The sequence below is a fragment of the Malurus melanocephalus genome, unplaced genomic scaffold, assembly GCF_030028575.1.
Source record: "Malurus melanocephalus ecotype Western Australia unplaced genomic scaffold, MMel_1.1 scaffold_279, whole genome shotgun sequence".
NCBI classification, from domain to species: domain Eukaryota; kingdom Metazoa; phylum Chordata; class Aves; order Passeriformes; family Maluridae; genus Malurus; species Malurus melanocephalus.
This window is the reverse complement of record NW_026623511.1, coordinates 886175-909100: the sequence shown is the minus strand read 5'-3', so window position 1 is coordinate 909100 and position 22926 is coordinate 886175. Positions and strand designations below refer to the sequence as shown.

At 60.0% G+C, this 22926-nt stretch overlaps 1 protein-coding gene across 1 annotated transcript; it reads left to right on the top strand.

Annotated features, from left to right (window-relative positions):
• The first annotated feature begins 238 nt into the window (after window positions 1-238).
• Window positions 239-22921, top strand: CARMIL2 (capping protein regulator and myosin 1 linker 2). The gene is made up of 40 exons (XM_057376448.1): window positions 239-366; window positions 1479-1570; window positions 1693-1743; window positions 2022-2081; window positions 3353-3474; window positions 3827-3924; window positions 4514-4584; window positions 5160-5233; window positions 6310-6385; window positions 6462-6550; window positions 6885-6979; window positions 7142-7228; window positions 7413-7522; window positions 7882-7959; window positions 8084-8160; window positions 8246-8350; window positions 8757-8826; window positions 8978-9059; window positions 9932-10028; window positions 10286-10343; window positions 10990-11162; window positions 11829-11897; window positions 12181-12274; window positions 12362-12457; window positions 13010-13138; window positions 14047-14160; window positions 14292-14467; window positions 14931-15018; window positions 15444-15560; window positions 16048-16114; window positions 17188-17459; window positions 18982-19085; window positions 19495-19900; window positions 20168-20287; window positions 20606-20642; window positions 20818-20886; window positions 21175-21477; window positions 21656-21763; window positions 21996-22106; window positions 22193-22921. The coding sequence occupies exons 1-40, from the start codon at window positions 327-329 to the stop codon at window positions 22366-22368; spliced, it is 4461 nt and encodes a 1486-aa protein (XP_057232431.1). The 5' UTR covers window positions 239-326; the 3' UTR covers window positions 22369-22921.
• The last annotated feature ends 5 nt before the right edge of the window (window positions 22922-22926 follow it).

Below are 22926 nucleotides of genomic sequence, written 5' to 3'. Positions count from 1 at the left end.
CGTGCCGGGAGGCACCGGAGGGGCGTCCTGCTCACCCAGGGGAAGCCRCACGGGAGAAGAAGGGTGCTGGGTAGCGACGCCCTCTCCTCCCGGCGGGGCCGGTGGGCCGTGGGCACCGTCGCTTTCATTTCTCTTCTCTTGCTCAGGCGGTAAATCTCGCCTGACGGGGCAGGAAGAGGCACCGGGAGGGGGAGGAGGCACCGAGGCGGCGGCGCTGCCGGTTGGTAACCTCAGCGCTTCCTCCCGGCAGGGTGCCTCTCCCGAGGCGCCCAAGGATGCTGCCCTGACACCCGCATCCCCAGGCAGGTGATCCCGCCGTCCCAACCATGGCYGCGTCCCCCGGAGGGATCCCCGCCGAGCTGCAAGGTAAGCATCGCCCGCCGCCGCTCTGCCGGGGCATCGCTGCCACATGGAGAGCACCCGGACAGGGCCTGCTTGGCCCAAATTTGCCTSGCTGGGTTCGGCAGAGCCGCTTTCGGGTCCTTCAGCAGCAGCAGCTGAGGTTCAGGGGGTCCAAGCTGTGTCTGGGGGTTCCTCTTGTTCACAAAACTCATTTGCCTGATGATGGAGCTGGGACCAAGAGCATCCCCACGCACCCTGCTTCCTCAATGATGGGATTCTGCACAGCTCAGGCTGCCCAGTTTGTGGGTGCTGCTCAGTCTCATGGGTTTGGGGTTCTGTGGCCATTTAGGGGTCTCCAGCAGCTCCCCAGGAAGGCACAGCCTGCAGCTCAGCACGGGGGTGTGAAGTACCACTGCTCACAGCCTTCTCTTGACTGATTAAAAAAGGAAAAGGCCACAGAGATTTTGGGGTCCTTCAGCCCCATCAGCCCCAGCGAGGCTGGCAGTGAGGGGGGAAGGAGCTGTGTCACCGTGTCCCCACAGCCACACGTCCCGGCTCTGTCAGGGTGGCTCTCGGGGGTCTCGGTGTCACTGTGCAAGCCCGGTTTGCSGTGCACAGGGATGGGCAGCCGTGGCTCTGGTCCTGTTTGTCCCAGCAGAGGTGTGAATCGGGAGAGGCAGGGAGGTGCTCGAGGCAGGAGCGATGCCTGCACTGGCCCAGTGGCCGTGGGAGTGGCCAGTCTGTGAATTTGGGGAGGTTGGCACATGTGAGCACCCTGGCTGCTCTGTAGAGAGGAAGGACGTGGGTGACCAGCTGCTCCCCAGTGGTAAATTTGGGAAGGAAGGAAGGGAAATCAGGGTTCTCTTGTCRCTCAGTGCCAGCTCCCAGTGAGTGAGGCAGGACAGGCAGTGTGAAGCAGTGACCCCAAAGMCCTGTGGGGAGGTGGGTGCACCACCTGAGCACCAAAGCTGGTGAAGAGGGTGGCTTGTCTGAGAGCAGCCGGGCTCTGGCTGTCAGGTGTGGAGGGARAGGAGATGGTTCAGGTGGAGACAGCATCCCCAGGGGCAGCAGGGCGTGTGGGAGAGGACCAAGGAGACTTCAGCCACCTCATTTTAWGTGAACATGTGTCATTTCAGAGGGCATCACCGCCTTCCTGGGGACAAAGAAGGTGCTCCTGGTGCTGAGCATCCAGCTGCAGGTGAAATCCAAGTATGACGACTTTATCCTGGTATGTGCAGGGTTCGGCCTGTTTCCTGCCTTCCTGCTTTCCCCAGGAAGCTCTCTCATGGCTGCAGTGAGGGACAGGGGTGGCTCCCATGTCACCATGGTCCCTTGTCACACCTTGCCTAGGTCCTGACGCCCTGGCGAGCCTTTGTGCTGCTGGTGATGCTGCCGGTGAGGGTGAGTGTGTCACTCTGTGTCCTGGCACTGTTCTGGGGTTTTGGGGTAGCTTGGGCTACCAGGGTGAGTGACCCGTGAGTCACCAGGGCCACTGGGTCTGGGGAGCCCTCAGCAGCAGGATGAGGAGAGGGATGGGGGGAAGGGGAGGGGGTCTTGTTTGGAGGTTGGTGAAGGGTGGGGCCAAGGCTGAGGCATGGGGAAATGTGGGAGTTGGGGGGAAACCTTGGGTTTCCTTTCTCCRTCAGGGCTGGGGGTGATCCTGCTCCTCTCATCCACAGGTTCACAGCAGCTTCAGCTTCCTGGAGGTGAGGGAGATGATGGTCCAAGAGTCCAGCGTGGTGAGTGGCACTGACAACTGGGACAAACCCAACTGGGGCCCTCCCCCCCCTTCTGCTCCCTAGGTCCAGAGCCACCACGGGGTCTGGGGGTGTTCTGGGCCCCTGTCACACATTCAGGGTCACCAATGATGACCCCTGAGAGCTCCATGGGGTATTTGTCCCTGTTCCACCTCTAAAGAAATCCTCTTATGGCCTCATCAAGGGTGTTGCCCTGGAGCTGGAGGTGCAGGGAAGGCACCCAGGGGTGCTTGGTGGGAGCCTGCTCTTCTCGCCCTCTGACATCCCCAGACAGAGCCTGGCCATGGCACCTCCCACTCGGCAGGGACAAGGTGACAAACGGCCACTGACTTCCCAAGGTGAAGACGAATTTAGCAGGAGGGTGTTTTAAACCCYGTTAATCCTCTTAGAGAGAGGCGGGCACATAGGACAGATGTGGCAGTGGGAACCATGGGAGAGAGGAATTGGATGTCAAGGCTTGGATGTRTCGGCCAAAACAAGGCTGTGGTYCTTGTTAAAATCCTGCCTGRTCCTTGTTAAAATCCTGCCTGGTCCTTGCTAACATCCTGCCTGGCTTTTTCTTGTTAAAGCATCAGCAGCAGCCGTGGCCTCATCCTCCACACAGGGTTTCTGCTGCTCAGCAGACCGAGTTCCAGGAGAGAACTGAAGGATCTGGGCAGACCCAGAGGGTGCAGGGGGTTGAAACCTCAGTGTGGAAGGGGATCTGGACAGCCTGGGATCTGGACAGCCCAGGGCTGTTGGTGTGCAGGCAGTCCCACGCTCTCCTGCCTCCACAGCCCCGGGCAGTGGCAGGAGCGCTGTCCTCGCACGATGCCAGCAGATAATTGTCATCTTGCTCCCACGCCTCAATCAGCGTGTAATTAAATCAGGGAGCATGTTGCCATGGGATTTGTTTTCCCCCTGGTAAGAACCATAAGCTAAAAAGCCCCAAACCCCGATTAAATAAATTCAGGGAGGAAACTCCCATCCTCCAGCTGCAGCTGCTGCAGGCAGAGACAAGGCTGTTCTCACCCCACTGCATCAGGCTGCCTCTGCCTCAGCTTAAGTTGGATTTTCAGGAGGTTTATGCCTTGTTCTTGCACACTTAYGTGTTTTATCCTAAATTCCTGGTGCTTGYAGCATTCCCTCCATTCACGGTGCTSTGACTGGGTTGGCAGTGAGGAGCTGATGGCTGTCACTGTCGTGTCTGGGGGCTTGGGGACGCTGTGTGCTGCCAGCTCGCTCAGGCATCTCTCGTCCYTTGGACCCTGCAGGTTGTCATAGAAACAGATGCAGCGTCTTACGCCTTCCGGTTCATGTCCTTGGATGATTTGGAGCAGGTTGTTGTCCATGTCACCATGTCACTTAAGAAGGTCTTTCCAGACTCATCCCTTGGGTAAGGGTCTCCTGCTCCTCAGGGGTGGTTTTGTAGGTACCAGGGCAACCTTTTTGGCCAGAAAAGCCTCAAATTGGAGAATCCAAATGGTTTGGGTTGGAAGGAACATTAAAGRTCATCCAGTTCCAGCCCACCTTGCCATGAGCCAGGACACCTGCAGCTAGAAAATCCCAAATATAGGATGGGTGCACAACAGTGCTTTTAGCAGGAGAAAAACTGCATGGATGGAGGCAAGACCCTGCACCCTGAGTATTTCTGGCCACCCTACACACAGGGGTTGTAGCCAAGCATGAAGKGGTGGGGATGCTCTTCTCCTGGCCCATCCTGACTCATCCCACTGGTCCTTCCCCAGGASTCTGCTCAAGAACTGCCCCCCCAGCCTGTACGAGAGGATCCAGCAGATCACGGACTCGCTGGAGGAAATGCTGCAGAGCAACCCTGGGCCCTGTGGTGAGTGCTGCCATAGCCTCCCTCAGGCACAGCAGGGAGGGTTGGAGCACCCTGGGGATCCAGCCCTGCACCCATCAGCACCAGCTCTGCTGACAGCCCCCACCTCTGCTGGCAGGGCACCCATGGTGCCTTTGGAGCCCTGCTAGTGGGGTCTGCTGTCCACCAGCCCACCCCATCCCACAGGGAAGGAGCACGTTTGAGGGGATATAGCCCCCCAGGAAGGAGCAGCACAGCAGACAGTAATGCTCACTATCTACCTGCAAGGACCTGTAGCTGTGGATGCTTCTACACAGCTCACATGGCACCAATGCAAGGCCAGGAGCGTCTCCTGTAGTCTGGTCTCCATCATCCCCACAGCAACGTGCCTTGCCTGGTGTCCATGTCAGTCAAACCAAGCCAGCCACAGCCCACCRAGCTGGGCTATCATTTTGGGGCTGACAGTGGCTCTCACCCCTTTGAGGAGGGAAGGGGGGAACCCTCAACATCCCTTCTGAGTCCCTGTCACCCCTCTCCTGTTTCCCACTCATCCCAAAGTTCTCCTCCATGCTCCCATGGGAAGGTCTGGCCCAAGACTGCCTTCTCCTTGCAGGGGGATTTTCGGAGACCTACGCTGCTCTGTGTGATTACAACGGCTTTGCCTTCCGTGAGGAGATCCAGTGGGTGAGGCAGGGGCACTGTGTCACCTGGRGGGTGGGGAGGCAGCTCAGGGGTGCCTCATGGAGCTGCTGGGGCTGGGACAGCCCAGCGTGGCCTGGCTCGAGTGCCCCCTGCTCCTTGGTGGRCTGGGATCAAAGTGCAGGTGGTAGTGGGGCGCTTTGGGGTGTCCCCCAGAATGTGACCTGAGGGGAGCCCTGGGAATCTGGGACGGTGCTGGGTGTCCCGGCAGAGGAGAATCCTGTTGGGACCCGGCCATAGCAGGACCTGCTGTCCCCCTTCCTCTGGACTCTGAGCCCAGCCCAGCTCTCCCCACATCCCCACCAGCCTGGGGTCACCTTCTGTCACCTTGTGACCATTCCCTGCAGAAAAGGTTCAACACCYACCAATCTGTCCCACCAAGCTGGGACACGTCCCCTGTCAGCCAGAGCACGAGGGAGGGTTTTAGGCTTGGGATTTAGGCAAGGAACTCCCCAAAAGAGGCTCCCCAAAGGCTCAGCTCCCTCCAGCAGCACCAGGCACCTGAGCCCTCCCCAGGAGCAGGTGCTGAGCCTGATCCATGTGTCCMTCCTTCTGGGAAGGACGTGGACAACATCTACCACAGCCAGGACTGCCGGGAGTTCAACCTGCTGGACTTCAGCCACCTGGAGAGCCGGTGAGTCCCCCAACTGCACTGCCTGCAGTGTCCTGTGCCTCACCAGAACCCATCCTCACCCTCCCTGTCCATCCTGGGGGTCCCAACACTTTCTTCTGCCCTCGTTAGAAGYTTTTACACGCTCCAGGGATGCCACATCTGCAGCCTGACACTCCCCCGCACCAAACACTGAGCCCTGTCCCATGGGGCAGCAGCTGAAAGTCCAGGCAGCCTCTCTGCTCATTTTTAACTCTTAAATCAGCCTGGGAGCAGTTTATGGGGCTGAAAACCCGACGTCACGGAGGTTTCTCGCAGCTCGTGGCTGYCATGTGTTTCCTTATGCAAAGCAGCTGCTCACCACCCCAAAACTTGTGCTGCTCCCTACCAGCCCCCAGATCTCTGTTACAACCTTGGTATCACCTAATTATAGCCTGAGAGTGGGGCTGKGAGCCCCAGCTGTGCCTGGAACTCTCCCTGCAGGCTCAGCCACRTCTCTGTGCCAAAGAAGATGGAGCAAGGGCTCAGCTCTCTGGGGAGGAAACTGCCAGGCTGGGCTGCAGCRAGAGTTTTGGACTGAGTGTTTTGGGGAACAGAGGATCTGTGTTCATTTGGCCAAAAAGGAGACMGTTTTAGAGATGTCTTTGGATGAGGAAGTAAAAAAGAAACTTGTTTCCATTCRAGCAAAACCTGTGGTGTTGCTCACATGAGAGCTCAGAGTTTAGAAGAATTTAAACCCCTGAGGTTTAGCTAGAAGCATGCAAATATTTTGATTAATTTTTTTTTTCCCTGGGGGGATAATCAGGGGAAGGTGATTTGTGTCTGTGGGTTGCTYTAAACCCACAGTCCCCATTCTGTTGGACGCTGTGTTGGGGCACGTTGAGGTTGGGTGTCGGAGCCCCTCAGGTTTGGATGTTTTGGGGCACCATGGGWTGGGTGTGCTCTGGCATCCTGGGTGTCCTGGGGCACTCCAGGCATCCTGGTGCACCCTGGGGTTGGGTGTCTCAAGTCACCCTGCAGTTGGGTGTTTGGGTCACCCATTTGGGGACCATCCTTGGCTCATCCYGACCCTTGACTCCCTTGTCCCTGTCACCCTGCAGGGACGTGGCTCTGAGYGTCGCTGCCTTGTCCTTCAACCTGTGGTTCACCAAGCTCTCCTGCAAGGACTTCAGGCTGGTGAGTGCTGCTGCTGTGGCTCCGGGTGCACCAGAGGTGGCCGGGTTCCCAGAATGGCTTTCTTCTCCCCTGGCAGAACCAGGAGATTTCAGAGCAGCTGCTCTACATGCTCAGCAAATCRGTGACGCTGGAGGAGCTGGTGCTGGAGAACAGTGGGTTGAAAGCGTGAGTGGAGGTGTGGCAAGGCAGGGATGGGATGAGCAGGGCCTGGGCAGCCTGGTGGTGCTTCCCTCAGTGCGTGGGGCAGGGTGGTCCATGCCTGGACCCTTGAGATGGGGATGCTCATGGCTCCATCCCCTCTGCTCCCTGGGACCCCCCATKGCCTGGGAGGCAGTGAATGAATCCCTGGAGATGCTCTGCTGTCTCCTGCTGGCTGCTCAGATGGAGCCAGCTCTGTCACACAGGAGCTGTGGCGTGTCCCTGTGAGGCTGCAGGGCTGCTGGCTGTGTGTCCTGGAGGTGCCAGGCATTGCTCAGACAGGGGACCCTTCTYCCTGCAGTGACTTTGTGCAGAGGATGGCCCAGGCGCTCAGCAGCCATCCCGACTCCGTCCTGCACACCATCAACCTCACTGGCAACCAGCTGGAAGACAGAGGTACCCCAGTTCTGGGCTGGGATGAGTTTGCWCTCACAAAAACTGATGTTGGACCCCAGATCCCACCAGCAGCTGCCTCCAGTCCTGGAGGCTGCACTCAGAGTGGGATGGGCACCCGGCTGAGCTGGCACAGCCGTTCAGGGCTCTCTGCTCCTTCTCCAGGGGTCACTGCCTTCAGCCGCCACGTGGAGAGGAGTCCCAARGGGCTGCAGAGCCTCAGCCTGGCCAGGACAATGCTCACAGCAAAAGGTACAGCCCAGGTGCCCTTGGAGAGTGCCATGCTGGTGCCAAAGGGGTGACGGGAGAGGGTGCAGGGACACCCTGGAAAGGACACCTTCATGGATGCTGGAGGGAAATTCCATTCCTCTGCTCCACAGCTGTCCCYAGGGCAGGGGAGCTGTGGCCATCCATCTGTCCCACCCTCTCTGAGCAGGGATGAGCACATTATGCAAGGCTCTCGCAGAGAACAAAGCCATTGCATTCTCCCTYCGGCACTTGGACCTCTCTGGGAACCCTGGAGCCCTGGCTGGGGATGACATCAGTGTGAGTACCCACACTTGGTGAGGTGACATCACTCAGACTCTGTCCCCAGTGTGGTTTGGATGGCTTTGGTCTCCTCAGGTGTTAGCCCTGTCCTGCAGCACCCCAGGGATGGGGATGTCACGGCTGCAGCACTGCCCTGTCTGCCTGGGAGCAGCTGGGGACACCCTGGGGACACCCCCYTTGTGGGAGTGTGGGAGATGCCATCTGGAGCAAGGATGTATCCCATCAGAGTGGGCTCCTCCGTGCAGGACTCACCCCTGTGCTCAGCAGGAGGGAAGAGCTGGGCTGGGGCTGGGGTTCCAGGGCTGCTGTGGGGGGTGGGATTCAGGCCCAAAGCTGCTGAGCCCCTCTGCCCACAGAACCTGCAGAGCCTCCTCCGCCACTGCCACTCGCTGTCCCACCTGAGCCTGGCTGGCACAGACTGTCCTCTGGATGCTGTGAGTACCTGCAGGGGCTCCTGGCAGKGAGCCCTKCCCTCTGTCCCCTCCATCCCGGGGCTGTGTGAGGGGCTGCAGCACCTCTGGCTCCTCCTCCACGTGGCTCACACCCCCACCCTGGCAGCTCTTTGGGGCCCTGGTCCACGGATGCCACAGCAGCCTCACCCACCTGGATCTCTCCAAAAACGTGTACTCGCACAGGTGAGGCTCGGGATGGCACCAGGGGGGTGTGGTACCCAAGGGTGACTGGTGCTGGGTGATGCCATGCCATGCCCATCCTTTCCAGGAAGGTGAAAACCATCTCTCCCGACCTCAAGGAGTTTTTCAGCCAGGCCTGCTCCCTCAGACACGTATCCCTGGCAGGTACCAAGCTACCAGCTGATGCTGTAAGGTGAGGTTGGGCTGTGAGTCCACTGGGGGGGATGGATTTGGGGTGAGAATGGTTTGGGTGGGGCTTTGCTCAGGGATGGTGGGATGGATGATGCATGGATGGATGGATGGATGGATGGATGGATGGATGGATGGATGGATGGATGGATGGATGGATGGATGGATGGATGGATGGTTGGATGGATGGATGGGTGGATGGATGGATGGGATGGATGGATGGATGGGTGGATGGGGGGATGGATGGGATGGATGGATGGATGGATGGATGGATGGATGGATGGGTGGATGGGGCAGTGACAGGCAGAGCTCTGGGAAGGACGCCCTCTCCAGCACCCCACTCCCACTGCCTGTACCATCAGGGGTGCCCCCATTTTTTGCACCAGTGTGGGGTTTGGTGACTTTTCCAGGGCATTGYTGCAAGGGCTGGCAGACAACAGCCACATCAATGACCTGCACCTGGATCTCAGCAGCTGTGAGGTGAGGGCCCAGCACCCACGGGTGCCACCCCTCCAGCCAGCAGGTGCCACCATGGCAGTGTGGGAAGGCCCTGTGTCACCTCCCCAACAGCAGGACCCATCTGCAGGGCTCACAGGCCTCCCTGTGCTGATGTTTTGCTGTTTCTCCCWAGCTGAGATCAGCAGGGGCCCAAGTCATCCAGGATCTCATTCCCGATGCCAGCTCCATCAGTGACCTGGATTTGTCTGACAATGGTAGGTTGGCTGCTTTCACCCAGCACCACAAGAGCTGAAGAAATCACCCTCATAAAGCTTTTTATGGCTTTTTACCCCCACAACCAGCCTCTCCTCTGCCCTCCCCATGGCAGGCAGTCCTTCCATGTGCTCTTCTCCCTCTGCTGACGTCCTTCCCATCATGCCAGGCCTCTTCCATTACCTTTCAGCACTACACACTGTGTGGGTAGCAGGATGCTTTCACTAAATTTCCAACGCTCACAGGGCGTGGGGTGATTTCCTTACTCCCTCCTGCCTCAGAAATTACCAGAATTTCTCATTTCACATCTTTCTTGGTACAGTCCTCTTCAGTTCACTGAATCTGAGGTGGTCTTGTGTTGCTAGCTCAGGGTTTGAAGCACTGAAAGGGTTTCTCTGGGCAGAAACTCTTCCCACCTCTCTGTGGGTGTTTGCAGCCTCTTGTCCTGCTGTGGCCTCCGAAGCCATGGGCAAGTGATCCTGATTATCACAAACATCACCTCTGCCAGCTCTAAATTTCACCTAGAAGTCCCCAAAACACCCTTGCTGAGGTTGTGGCAGAAAGTGAGTCCCATCTCCAGCCCCCTAAGTGCCCCSATGGCTCAGCACAGCCTCAGCACCCCAAAATCAGCAGTGCCCAGAGAGGCTGTTCCTTCCCTGAAGTCACTTCTCAGGGATCCTGGCCCTGCACAGAACTTTAGTCTTCCTGAAGGAGCCAGGAAGGGAGGACGATGCTCAGGAGCTTCCTGGGACATCTCTCCACCATCCCACAGTGGCAGCTTGGTGGCTCTGCAGGTCTCCTGTGAGGGACCACCTTGGTGCCACCTCCTTGGACTTTTTGGAACACCCTGGTGGGTGTCTCCCATCTCTTGCAGGCTTTGACCCCGACATGGTAACACTGGTGCTCTCCATCGGCCGCAGCAAATCCATCAGGCACGTCTCCCTGGGCAAGAACTTCAGCATCAAATCCAAGTGAGTGCAAACAGCAGAGCCATCCTGGAGCTGTGCACCCACCTTGGCTCTCTCTCCTCACCAAAAGCCCCTGGGCTGRCAGGAATTGCCTGCCCATCCTGGCTGCTCCAATGCATAGGAGAGGAGACCACTGCCAGAGGTGTCAGAGATGGGCCACAGCCCAGGCAAGAGCGGGAGGGAGGGCAGAGCTCTGTCAGCTGCCTCTGTGGCCCCAGGGCATGCACCAGGAACACCCTCACACACCATCTCTCCCGCAGGGAAGGCCTGTTGGATGTCCTGCACCGCATTGTCCAGCTCACCCAGGAGGAGGATTGTGTAAGTCCAGCTTGCCCTCAGCTTGCCCAGCCATCCCATCCATGCTCCTGCTCACTCTCAGCCCACCTGGCCATCCCATCCATGCTCCTGGTCACTCTCAGCCCACTCAGCCATCCCATCCATGCTCCTGGTCACTCTCATCCCTCCCAGCCATCCCATCCATGCTCCTGGTCACTCTCAGTCTGCCCAGCCATCTCATCCAGGCTCCTGGTCACCTTCAGTTGCCGCTGTGCTGTCTCCATGCTGCGGTGCCATCCAGATCCCTCCCACACAGGCTGGGGTCAATCCTCCCTCTCTCACACTGCCATTCCTCCCACTTTTATTTTCCTCAGTCTGAAGCAGATGCTCAGACAGAGCAGTGGGAGCTGTTCCCATTCATCTGGGAGAATGGGAGCCTGTGCCTGGCTAAAGGCATGGAGGAGACACTTGGTGCTACCTGGACTCCACACAACTTTCCAAAAACCCTCTCTTTTCTCCTTGCTGCCTTAGCACTCATTGTTCTCCTGCTTCTCGGGGTTCAGCACCTCTAGRTCTCCCCAAAACCAGCACCAGCCCTGCTGGACAGGGATGGAGGCAGTGTCTGAAGGGTGACATGCACCTTGCCATGTGTCCTGGCCACCTGTCCCCCTCCTTGTCCCTTTTCCAGCCTCTCCAGTCACTGTCGGTGGCTGAATCGCGCCTCAAACTGGGAACCAACGTCCTGCTGAGTGCCCTGGGCAGCAACACCAGCCTCGTCTCCCTGGACATCAGCGGCAACGCCATGGGGGACACGGGCGCCAAGATGCTCGCCAAGGCCCTGCAGATCAACACCAAGCTCAGGTAGCAGCAGCTCTGTGGGTGAGCCTGTGCTGAGTGGCCCTGATACCACGGCTGTGATGCTGATGCCACCAGAGAAGGCTTGTCACAGCTCCTGGTGGCCAGGGATGCCGTCCTGGACCACTCCTGGTATATGGTTGGATGCTGTGACTGTATCTTGAGCTCGTGGCAGTCATCTGGCAGTGCTGGCAGGGAACATGTGRAGGGCTAGAGAGCAGCTCAAGCCGTGCCCTGGTGTTTGCCAGCTCTGTTCCAGGCTCCTGCMCAGCCTGGCACGCTGCAGACTGACCTTTGCAGTCACTGCCCTCGCCTCGTGCTCTGCCATCAGTTCCTAAAATGACATTTTTGGACCACAYTGTGTACCCAGAGCCAAAGCAGGGGTGTCTGCAGAGGACAGGGAATGGTGTTCAGCCAGGGCTTCTCCTCTGGGAAGGGTCTGTCCAGGCCAGCAGGAGGATTCCTGAATGTGTCCTCCCAGCCCTTCACTCCCTCCAGGCATCCACCTAATTTATAGCTCCTGGCAAAGTCTAGGTTTAGGTTTTTCACGCTGAAATTTGGATTTTTAACCCCTTTTTTAAGCTCTCTGGTGCCTTGGACTCTCTCTTGCTGACACCCACCTCAGGGCTGTGTGGCTGTGGGCAGGGCTCACCTCYGTCCTTCTTTTTCCAGGACCGTGATTTGGGACAGGAACAACACAACTGCCCACGGGCTCCTGGAGGTGGCTCAGGCTTTGGAGAGGTGAGGAAGGAGCCTCTTGGTCCTCCTGGCTTGCTATTGCCATGCAAAAGAGCCTCTGTCACCAGCATGTCACTGTCCCCAGGGCTTTTTGTCCCCATGAAGCAGGGAGGACATCACACCATTGCATGCGTTTGCTGTTGGCCAGAGTTTGACCATCCCTATCTCAGGGCTGACCCTCAGAACAGCATCCGGGCTGCCGTTGGGTGGGCTCTGGACCTGTTTCATGAACAGAGGGGACGAGCCCTGGGTGAGCAGCTCCCGCTGASCCCTCTGTGCCTGGCAGGAATTACACGCTCAAGTCGATGCCGCTGCCGATGAGCGACGTGGCGCAGGCGTTCCGCAGCCACCCCGAGAGGACGGAGGAGGCCGTGCACAAGGTGGGGCCCCGGGGCTGGGGGATGCAGGGCCAGGTGCCAGCACACATCCATCCATCCCTCCCTCCTCACATCCTCCTGCCTTCACAGCTCCAGTCCTGCCTGACCAGGAACCAGCTGCGGCAAACGCTGCCGGCGCAGACCTTCCGGCTGCAGCAGGGCATCCTCACCACCTCGTCTGAGCAGGTTTGATGGCCAGATTGCTGCATGGGGCTGCTCTCTCCTGCCCTAAACAAGCAGCAAAACCTCCCTTTAACCTTTTCTGAATGGAGAACAGAGCAGGTTAGAGGGATGGAACAGAGAAATTGTGGATGCCCCATCCTTGGAAGTGGTTCAGGCCCAGACTGGATGGAGCTCAGAGCAACCTGGTCTAGTGGAAGGTGTCCCTGACTGTGGCAGGAAGGTTGAACTGAGGTCACCTTTAAAATCCCTTCCAACCCAAACCATCCCACAGTTCTGTGGAATCAAAATTCCAGATTTTCTGGAATCCTGCTGGTCACATCCATCCATTGCATGCATATGCACTGCCAGGATAACTTGCTGCTGAATGAAGCCGGTGTTTCCAGCCCCCTGTGCACTCTTGCCAGCAARTCCCTGCCTGTGTGGCATTCCTGGGTATCAGGCAGAGATGCCCAGGGGGCTGTAAGCCGCCTGTGCCCTCCCCGAGCACACTCACAAGGAGGGGAACTGGCAGTGCTGCTCCAGCACCGCACATGACGCAGCCTCTCTGTGCTGCAGATGGTGAATGAGATCTGCCTGAGTGTGCAGAGGCACGTCGACATCCTCAGCACCTGCACGGGCAGGGAGGTGGAGACGGACATCCTGTGCGCTGAGGAGGCCATCAGGAACGCCAATCTTTCTGTCAGTGTGAGTCCCCACACGGGAAACCCCCTCRGCTCAGCCGCCCTCCATCGGGATCGAAGTGGGGCATTGATCCCTTAATGACATCGTTAGCCAGCAGTCAGGGAACTCTGATTGTCCATGCAACAGATGCACAGCACCCAGCACTTGCAAACATTGAAGAACAGCTGAGAGTTTCTGAGTTCCTTCTAGAATGAGGATCAAAATGTTCTTAACCCCCTCAGCCCACAGTTGTGTGCATACCCTCCATGGGGTTACAACCCCCTCTTGCTGTGCCATCCCATGCTCACACGTCCTGCCTTGGGAGAGATGGGGGCTCCAGCTTTGAGCACACCCTGCAATCCACAGATGCCCACACTGGTGAGAAACCTCCCTGCACCCCTGAGGGGTCCCTCCCTGGGGYACCTTCATCCCACCACCCCAGCAATGAGAATGCTCCATCAGCCCATGATCAAATCCACCGTGTTGGCTTGGCAGCTCCTGGCTCTGTCAGGCCTGGTTTGGTCCTCCTTGTCTCGGTTCTCTCTCTCCATTGCACCTTTCCTCCTCCTCCTCTACTTCTCTTCAAACCACCTCCTTTCCCCTTTTCCCCAGCTCTCTTGCACCCCCCTGGTTACTTAATCTGGCARAGATAGGATTTAGGACAGTACTGATGATGAAAGGGATGGGTAAGGATCTCCCTGATGCAGGCAGCAGTGTAGTGGGGTGCAGGAGGGGAAAGCGGGTCTGTGGGTGGTGGGAATTGAGGGATGAGGAAGCCCAAACCTGGCCCAGCAAAGCCAGAAGATCACTGGGTCTCCCCAGCTCAGATGCTCTTCCACGGGGCAGCCATGGATGCAGGCTGTACATGGAAGTATGGGAAGAGAAGATGAGGTGACATGGGACGATCCACACCGTCTCTCTTCCCATGTCAGATCCTGCCCCTCTTGTATGAGGCGGGAAACACCCCGTACCAGAACGGGAAACTGCAGCACARGCTGGAGAGTCTCACGGAGGAGGCAGCACAGACCTGCAGCCGGGAAATCCAGGTGGGCACCCAAGGGCAGCGCAGGGTGTTCACCAGCCTTGGCCCAAGGATAAGGGGGATGGTGTCTGATGAAAACCATGTGAATCTTGATAGAAAAGGACTGAAACCTCCCCTTTCCTCCCCAAACTTCAGGCAATCATGCAGGCGGTGCTGGACACGGCGCACAGCCTGTGCCCAGCTGTGGTGCAGAAGAGCGGGCTCAGGGATCAGCTGGTCAGTGCCATGTCCGAGCAGATCTGCCTCCAGGACCACCTCAGCCTCAGCACTGTCCTGGACCAGATGGTCACCGATGTCTTCAGCAAGCTCAAGTGGGTCATGTGCTGTTCTTCATTCTCGCTCAACCATGGGGTCAGAGCAGCACTCGGGGGCTCCCTATCAACTTCTCTCCCCACATTGTGGTAGTGCTGTGCTGGGTCCTGCTGCTGTGTTTTCCCAGCTGTGTTTTTTTTCCTGCCTGGATCAAAGTTGGATGTGTCCCTGAGGTGCTGGGRACACCCATGGGGTGATGTTCCTACAGGCAAATCCCCTTCTCTGACCCTGACCATCAACAAAGGGATGCACTTGGCTTTCTCCATCCCAGCCAGTGCATAATCCCACTCCTTCTCTGGCAGCACAGACCCAGCAAGCCACAGCACATGGGCATGTCCCAGGAGCCCCGCTCTGTGCCACAGTCAAGCATCCACCTCCTCAGCAGGGCTCTCCTTGGGGAGGTGGCCCCATGGCTCGCAGGGTGGGGAGTGCTGGCCCTGAGAGCCCTTTTTCTGCTCCCAGTGAAATCAAGCTGTCCGTCACAGCCGCTGTAGCCGACTGCATTGTGGATGCTGTGTTGGGAGAGCTGACCATGGCCCAGTGCAAACTGGTGAGTGCTGGAGCAGCCAGCACGTGTGGGGTGGGGACGTGGGGCTGGGATGCAGGATTGGGGTTTGGGTACCCCAGCATTGCCCAGGCACCTGGACACCGATACTATGACCATGGATTTGCAGTCTGRGGAGCAGGGCGATTCCAGACTGGTTTTCCTCCCAGGTAATCCTCTCTCGGTGTGGTCACAGCAACATTAACACCCTGAGCAAAGTCCYGGTGCTGCTGCCGTGCGGTGGGGGTGCTGGGGTGACACTGGCCACTCCTGCAGCGGGGCAGCTGCGCTGGGCTGGACACCGGCTAATCAGGCCTAAATCCGCTCACAAATCCCAGCCGTGGGTAGGGAGCGGAGCAGCACAGAGCACACAGGGCAGCCGAGCACGCTCCGGCCCCTGGGATAATTTAAGCGCTTCCTAATGGTTTTAGGCAGAGAGCCTCTCCAAGCAGGGGCTCGACCTCCTGGTGCTGCTGCCGGAGTCGGCTGAGGACGATGCCACCGCGCCGGCGAGGGGCAGGAATCCTCCGGACCTCGCYGCAGAGGAGGTAGGGTCCGGAGCGCCGGCGCCGCGTGATGCCCGCGCTGCAGCCGCCCTTTATCCGCCTTACCGGATGATGCCGGGCTTAACTGCAGCCTCCCCGGGCTCACGCACCCCCCGGCACCCCCCAGGGCCGTGCTGAGGCAATTAGCGCTGGGAAATGGGATCATTAGCCTGCCAGGCCATGCTGCTGGCACCGGGAGTGTGTCCTTGCGGCAGCCCAGCTGCTTGTACCCCATCCCGCTGTCGCTGCTTTGGGACTGGGATCCAGCACAGTCCATGGTTCTGGATGGGGGAGTGTCCAATCCAGCACCCTTGGTAGTTTTGCAGCTGGGACCAGATGAGGGGGTGCTGCAGCCCTGGGAGCCTGGGGCTGATGGAGGGATTGYACCCATGGCTGGGCCAAGCCCGGCTGGCTCTGGCTGCCACGGGAYGCCTGTTGGCACAGCCAGCTTGTCCACACCGGAGCTGCCACCGTCCCTCTCTCCCTGCAGTACAAGATGGCCCTGCGGAGRAGAAACAAGCATTTCAGGAGCATTCGGCCCACACCAACTGTGAGAAGTAAGGTCACCGCGGAGCTGTCCCTGTGCTGCGGCTCAGAGGGTGTCACGTTGATCCCGCGGGGCATGGCCGGGGTGGGGGGCTCACAGCAGCCACGGGGGGGGCTCACGGTCAGAACCCCGCACGGTGATGCCACAGGCTGAGGGCAGCAGGATCTGGACCCTTCAGAGAGCTTTTCCTGGTGCTGTGCTTGGGGTGTGTGGGGGAAGCTCACCTTGACCTTGCTCTTGCTCTTGTGCTGTTGTTGGGGCCTCTGTTGGCTCAGTGCCCTCRGGCAGTGGGGTAAATACCCTGAGCTCCCTCCCCACATCACCAGGCAGGGGTGGGAGGTTTGTTTGTGACTGTGGGTGCCATGGCATCTCCCACAGCCATCCCAGGGTCCACCATGGGCATGGACATCACCCACCCACCCACTCACCCAACAGCCTTGGGGARAAGACGTTGTCCATGGGTTTCTCTTGCTGCTGGTGCTGCCCTCAGAGCCCTGCMTGCCTGGGAGGGCAGTGAATCTCAGGAGGGGCACACACAATGAGCAGCTGGTGGGTGACTCTGCTTTGGTAAAGCAGAGCTTGTGCAGGCTCCAGCGCCTGGCACCCCGGTGTCCCCAGGGCACCCCTGATGTCCCTGAACCCCACAGCACCCTGCTGCCCATCCAGCGGGTATGTGGGGGGTGAGGAGCTGCGTGCAGAGCAAATCGGGTGTGTTTGTGAATGCTGCTGGCCCGGCCAGTGCAGGCAGAGCTCATCCCGTACCGCTGCCGCCTGCTGCAGCTCTCAGGGTGCCGTGCCCGGCTCGGCCCCTGCCTGAGCGTCCCCCCGCAATCCCCCCACAGCATCCCCTGCACGCAAACCTCCGGCAGGAGTGTCAGGATCCTCCCAGGCTCGCCGCAAAGCCGCCACGCACGCTCCCGGCGGGCACGGCCACGGTCCCCTCCCCGCGGCGGAGCCAGCGCCCCGCTGACCCTCCACGCGTGGGCGAGGGTGACGGCGGCGGTGATGATGATGGTGATGRTGATGATGATGGGGAGGCCTGGYGRGGCCGGGTGTCAACAGGGACCCTGTCGCCTCTCGTAGGTGTCTCGGAGCTGGAGCCGGCGGCGGGTCGAGACGCCAGCGGGCTCCGAGCTCACCGGGCGCCGCCGTCACTCAGCCCCGCCGCGCCGCCGGCACGCCCTGCCTCCACAAAGGATGCTGAGCCTGCGAGCGGCTCGCTCCCCGCCACGCAGCCTGCCACCGCCACCGGATTCCTTATGGACCTGCCGACCGCCGGCGAGAAGCTGGAGCATTGCACCAAAGCCAGGCCCCGGCCCAACCGCCGGCACAAGCAGCCGCCCAGCAAGCCGAATGTAAGGGGGGGCACGGCTGGCACGGGAGTGGGGGATGTATTCGGTGTGTTTTTCCCATTTTTTTCCGCTKGGGTGAATTATTGCGGTCAGTATTTGTTGCAAGGCAGGAAAATGAGATGCGCAAAGACGCGGTGGGTTTATTATTCTGCATTTCAGCTGCTGCCGGAGCCTCCTCCTCGGAGGGGGGCAGCCTGAAAGGATGGGCAAGGGGGCTGGGGGGGGCCAGGGGAATCATTCGTCCTCTTTCCTGCTCTCCACTGGGGGATGCTGAGCCGTGGGAGCCAGGGGAGGAATGAAAAATCCTGCAGAGTTTGGGTGCAGAGATGCGTTCGGCAATGGCTCCAGCTGCCTCCCTCCTCCTGAGCTCAATTTGCTCCCCCTTATCCAAAATCCATCCTCCCTGAAGCACCGGCGGCCCCCACRGCTCCCGGTGATGCTGGTGGGGCTCTGCCAGCCGTGATGAGGTGGGTTGTGCTCCCCCCATCCAACAGGCGACTGGATGGGGATCCTGCCTTTGCACCCCCCTTCCCAGAGGAAAAGTAACTTTTGGGTGCAGTCAGCGGCGAGTCTGTCGCTGTCCCTGGGGCTGGATGCTGCTGCCATCATCTCATCCCCCTGCCACCGTGATGCAGCTGGATCCTTTCCCTCGCTGGAAAGCCCTGGCTTGCTCGGCCGTGGTGATGCTTGCCCTTGGATGATGGTGGGATCAGGGCTGGCACCGGGCCGGACAGGAGGCAGGAGCTGTGTCCCACGGGCAGGGTGGGTGCTGGAGGTTGGCAGGCCGGGGGGGCCATCACCCCGCAGTGGGACAGGCACGCCTGGCACYCAGGGTGGGCCAAGGCTTGAGCAAGGATGGGCTCTGATGGATGTGATGTGACAGGGAGAGCAGATCTCAGATGGCTGGAACGGCTCCTGAACGGCATCAATCCAGCCGTAATGAAAAGTCATTATGGATTGAAATGCCACCGATGGGGAAGCGCCTCCCTCTCATCGATAGGATGGTGCCGTGCCACATGCCAGGGAGAGGAAGGTGCCATGGAGGAAGGCTTGGCCGTGCCATGGACCACTTTGTTATGGGGATGGAGCAGGTGGCTCTCATGCAGGCCATGGTGGCACTCCAAGGTTGGACTCGCAACATCTGAAGGATGCAGATGTGGGTCCCTGCAGGTCACCTGCTCCATCACCCACCAGCAGCACAGAAGTCCCTTCCTTGGAACTCAGATGGAGGAAGCATCCCTGCCAAAGGCTTSTCCCACAGTTCTGGTGCCATACCTCAGCCACAGTGCTGGACAAGGGGCTGGAAGGAGCTGGGGCTGGCTGGAGCTCCCAGTGCTCAAGGAGAGAGCAGGATTAGAGCTGGGATGCTGCTGGTAACACCATGGTCTGCCTTGGGTACAAGATGGAGGGACCAGCACCATCCTGCAGAAGCACCCACCTGCTCATGCCCAGGCATGGGTGGCACATCTTCATGCCTGGGGCCACCTTTGCCCCGTGCTGGGCTGACAGCCRCTGTCACCCACAGGTGCAGCCCGTGGCCTGTGAGAACAGCGAGGACAGGAGCATCACCCGAGTGGACGAGGGGCTGGAGGACTTCTTTGCCAAGAGGGTCATCACAGAAACACTGCCGTAAGCCTGGGGGTGTCCAGGGCCCCTCACCTGCCCAGCGCCCTGGCTCACTCACACCCATCCTTGGGATCTCAGCAGCCCCTTGCAAACTCTGSTGCTCCCAGTGCCAAAGCCATGATGGGGAAGCAGCACACCCAGGGACACGGCCAAGGGCAGGGCTGGGGGAAGAGGAGTGGGATGGCAGCCGTGGTGTGCAGAATGTGACCACAGAGTGTGTTCCACAGTGGGGTGGCAATGAGGCAGCACCCACGGGAGCCAGGGAATGGGTGCCTTTGCCAGGACACTGCCATCTMAGGTGGTGTGTCCAGGCTCTGCATCCATCCCTTTAGGGTGGGAAGGGGGAAAAAACTCATCCCTTACCCCTTGGCAGCCTGGAGCTCACCTTTTCCAATGCTTCCTTTCTTCCCAGCCCCACGACTCCGGAGAGCTGCCCGGGATCAGCCCCTCTGGCTCCCTCTGGATCCCGCACCCTCAAAAAGAAAATCGGGAATTTTTTTGCCTTCAAGAAACCCAAATCCAGCCGGGGCTCGAGGTGTGAGAAGGAGCCCGAGGGTGGTCCCACCGCCCCCAGGAGCAGGCGCTCGATGCTCAGTGACATTTTACGAGCCCCCAGCAGGGCGGGCGAGTCAGGGAAGCCCCTGAGTAAATCAGAGGAGGGGGGGCTCTCTGTGGAGCCCCACACAGAGCCCGAGCACTGCCAGACCCCCGACTCTGCCCGAAGGATCCGGCCCAAGTACTCTCGGGAGGGCAAATCCCAGTCGCTCATCTTGCTGTCCGGGGAGGACGAGGATGCGCTGGGGGTCAGGCATGACAAGGTAAGCACTGTYGGAGCCACCCAGCCACCTCTGCTGCTCAGCTCACCTGGTGGGTGCTGCTCCCACCATGGATGTCAGTGGGGTTACCAGGGGATGCGGGGACACTGAAGTGATGGCTGAGGCCATCCCCACGGGGTGGTGTCCCTGTCACCATCTCCCAGCAGCATGCCTGGGGTTGGGAGGGTGGGTGCCCCGCAGGCAGGAGTGTGGGTGCYGTAGGTGCTGTGGTGGGTCCGTGTCTCTGGCAGGGCTCTGTCTCTCCTGCAGAAGAGGCACCTGGAGAAGAGCGAGGGGGAGTTGTCCAGCTCCTTCGAGCAGCGTGTGCAGGTCATGCTCCATCGCATCGGCGTCACCAAGGGCCCGGCTGCTGAGAGCAAGAAGCAGCAGGTGGGGACTGACTCCATTTTTGGGATGGACCCTGCACCTCCAGGGGGTAGGAGATGGTGGTCTATGGGGTGGGGAACATCTCCCTGCTGAGACTGGCAGCGCCCAGCTCTGCGCTGCCACTGCCCAAGGCCTCTGCCCTGTCACCTAACCCTCTGCGAGGGGTGGGCTCCTATGCCCTGCATGGTGTCTSTCTGTCTGTCCCTCCTTTCCTGGCRTGTACCCATCCCCTGCAGCCTGGCAGCAMCCTGCCCTCTGCCCATCATCTCTGTGGGCACTGCCTCCCTCACACCCCTCTTATCAGTTTTTTTTCCCTTGCAGAGCAAAGACAGTGAGATCAAGAAAGCCGGCTCAGATGGTGAGGGRCTGCATCCTCCCCACCCCGACCCCCACCCAGCTGGGCACCCATGGGTGGGCCAGAGGCCCCCTTGGACTCCCAGCTGCAGGTCCCTCTACATCTTCCCCTTGCTGGGCGCTGGTGGCACTGGGCAGACCCCAGCTCACTGATGCTGGCCGGTGCCTTGTGCTTGCAGGGGACATCGTGGACAGCTCTGCGGACTCTCCCCCGTCCCTGAAGGCCCGCACGCACTCTGTGTCCACAGGTGGGTCACCAGTGCATGCTGAGGGGTCACAACAGCCCTGGGGCAGAGGGCTTTATCCCCTGTCCCAGCATCAGTCATGGGYACTGAAGCCAGCAGGGAGTGGTGGGCTCAGGCACATTGGCACAATTCCACCCTTGGGAGGGTGTCCTACACCCACTGGTGGTGGCGGATGGACACCCAGCCCATTGCCCAGACCCTGGGCTGGCTGCAGGCTGGTTCCAGCACCAAGAACCACCCCTGGGGCCATCACTTCTGGACACCCACAGCTCCATCCTGCCTGCCCCACAGACACACCCTTCCGTAGCCCGGCTGCCACGATGGAGCCCAGCGCMGAGCCCCGGCCAGCCTGGAAAGCCCTGGGAAGGCAGCTGCCCGCTGAGCCTCCGGCCACCAGCTCYGACCAGCCCCGGCGCTCCTTGACTCTAGCAGAGCCCAGCGGGCTGCTGGAGCCCGGGGGCCGGGAGGGCTGGAGCAGCAGCCTGCCACGGCTGGGCAGGAACGTGCCGGCGGCGCTGCTGCGGAGGGTCAGCCATGGTGGGGAGGTGGGTGCTGGCACCCTGCCCACCCTGCCCACACCGCCCAATAATGAAGGTAGGGATGCACAAGCTGCCCGTGGGTCCCTCATCCCACTGCTGGCCTGGTTTTGGAGCCCATGGAAATGGAGGGCAGCAGGGAGCCAAGCACGGGGCGCTGGGTTCTGATGGGGCCTGCCGGGTGGTCGGGGAGCTGCAGCCTCCCCTCCAAAGGCACCTCTCCATTGCTTTTCCAGACAACCGGCTGATGGCACGGCTGGCAGCGCCACGGGGGCCCRGCCGCCGAGCACTGTCGGTCCATGAGGAGCAGCTCAGGGAGCCCGAGCGCCCGGCAGAGCTGGGAGGTAAGTTGGGTCTGAAGTGGGACTCCAAACCCTCCTTGCACCTAACAGCAGCAGAAGCAAATGGTGGCATTTCACATGCATGGTGATGCTGCCTGTCCCAGCTGGTGGGTGACAGACAATGGCACTGCCACCCTGGGAAGTTCAACAGAGGAACTTGATATTGGGATCGGTTCTCTAAGGAGCCAGGCCACTGTGCCCCACCCTAACATGGGCGGGCTTGTGTTTCCCTCAGTGGGCACTGTTCCCCTGCGCCTGCGGCGTTCGCCTGTGCTCAGGCACAGGACCAAGCACGAGTCCCTCTCAGAGATGGAGGGAGAGCCCGGACCAACCTCRGATGCTGAAGGTGAGATGCTCCCCTCCCTGCTAACACAGGTGTCGGGGTGCCAAGGGTCCCCCCGTGCTTACACCAGCACCTGTGACCTCTTGTAGGTGCCCCGCCGCAGGACTGGCCCCGTGCCGGGCTGGAGGAGCCGCAGGCTGGCACAGGCACTGAGGGTGAACAGCTGCAAGCCCTGGCACAAACTGTTGGGAATGCACAAGACTCAGCGGCCGTAGACCAAAGACGCCCGGTGCCGGGCCAGGAGGAGCCAGCCCTGGGACAGTGAAGCCCCTGCATGTCACCATGCTGTTCCCAATAAAACCCTGCAAGCAAGTGCGCCGTGCCGGGGTGCTTGGCAGTTGGGGTGCGGAGAGGGGAGACGGGGCACCGGGCTGGCGTGGATGCTCCAACAATGGCACAGCCCAATTCTCACCATGGGGACAGCCGGGCCACCAGCATCGTCCAGGGACTGGCATAGCCTGCAGGATGCATCCACGGTGTTGCGGTCCCCAGTGCCCTCTGCCGCTGTGGACTGCAGCGGGGGAGCCGGTGATTTTAGGCAGCCAGCTATYTCTAGGAAGCGTTCCCAAGGCACTTTCACCACTCCAGCTCCTGACCCCATGGGGCACCGCTCTCTCCAGCCCCCGCCAGGTGCAGGCTTCCATCAGCGGGACCACGACCCAGCGCATTCCAGCACGCAGCTCCATCCCTGCAGCTCCCTGATGGCACCAGTGTGATCCTGACACCCCAGTGGCTTTCTCCTGTGTTGCCCTCTGCTCCGGACCAAACGCATTCCTTACACGGATGTTTACGACAAAGCAAGATGCTTGTTTTGTTTTTGTTT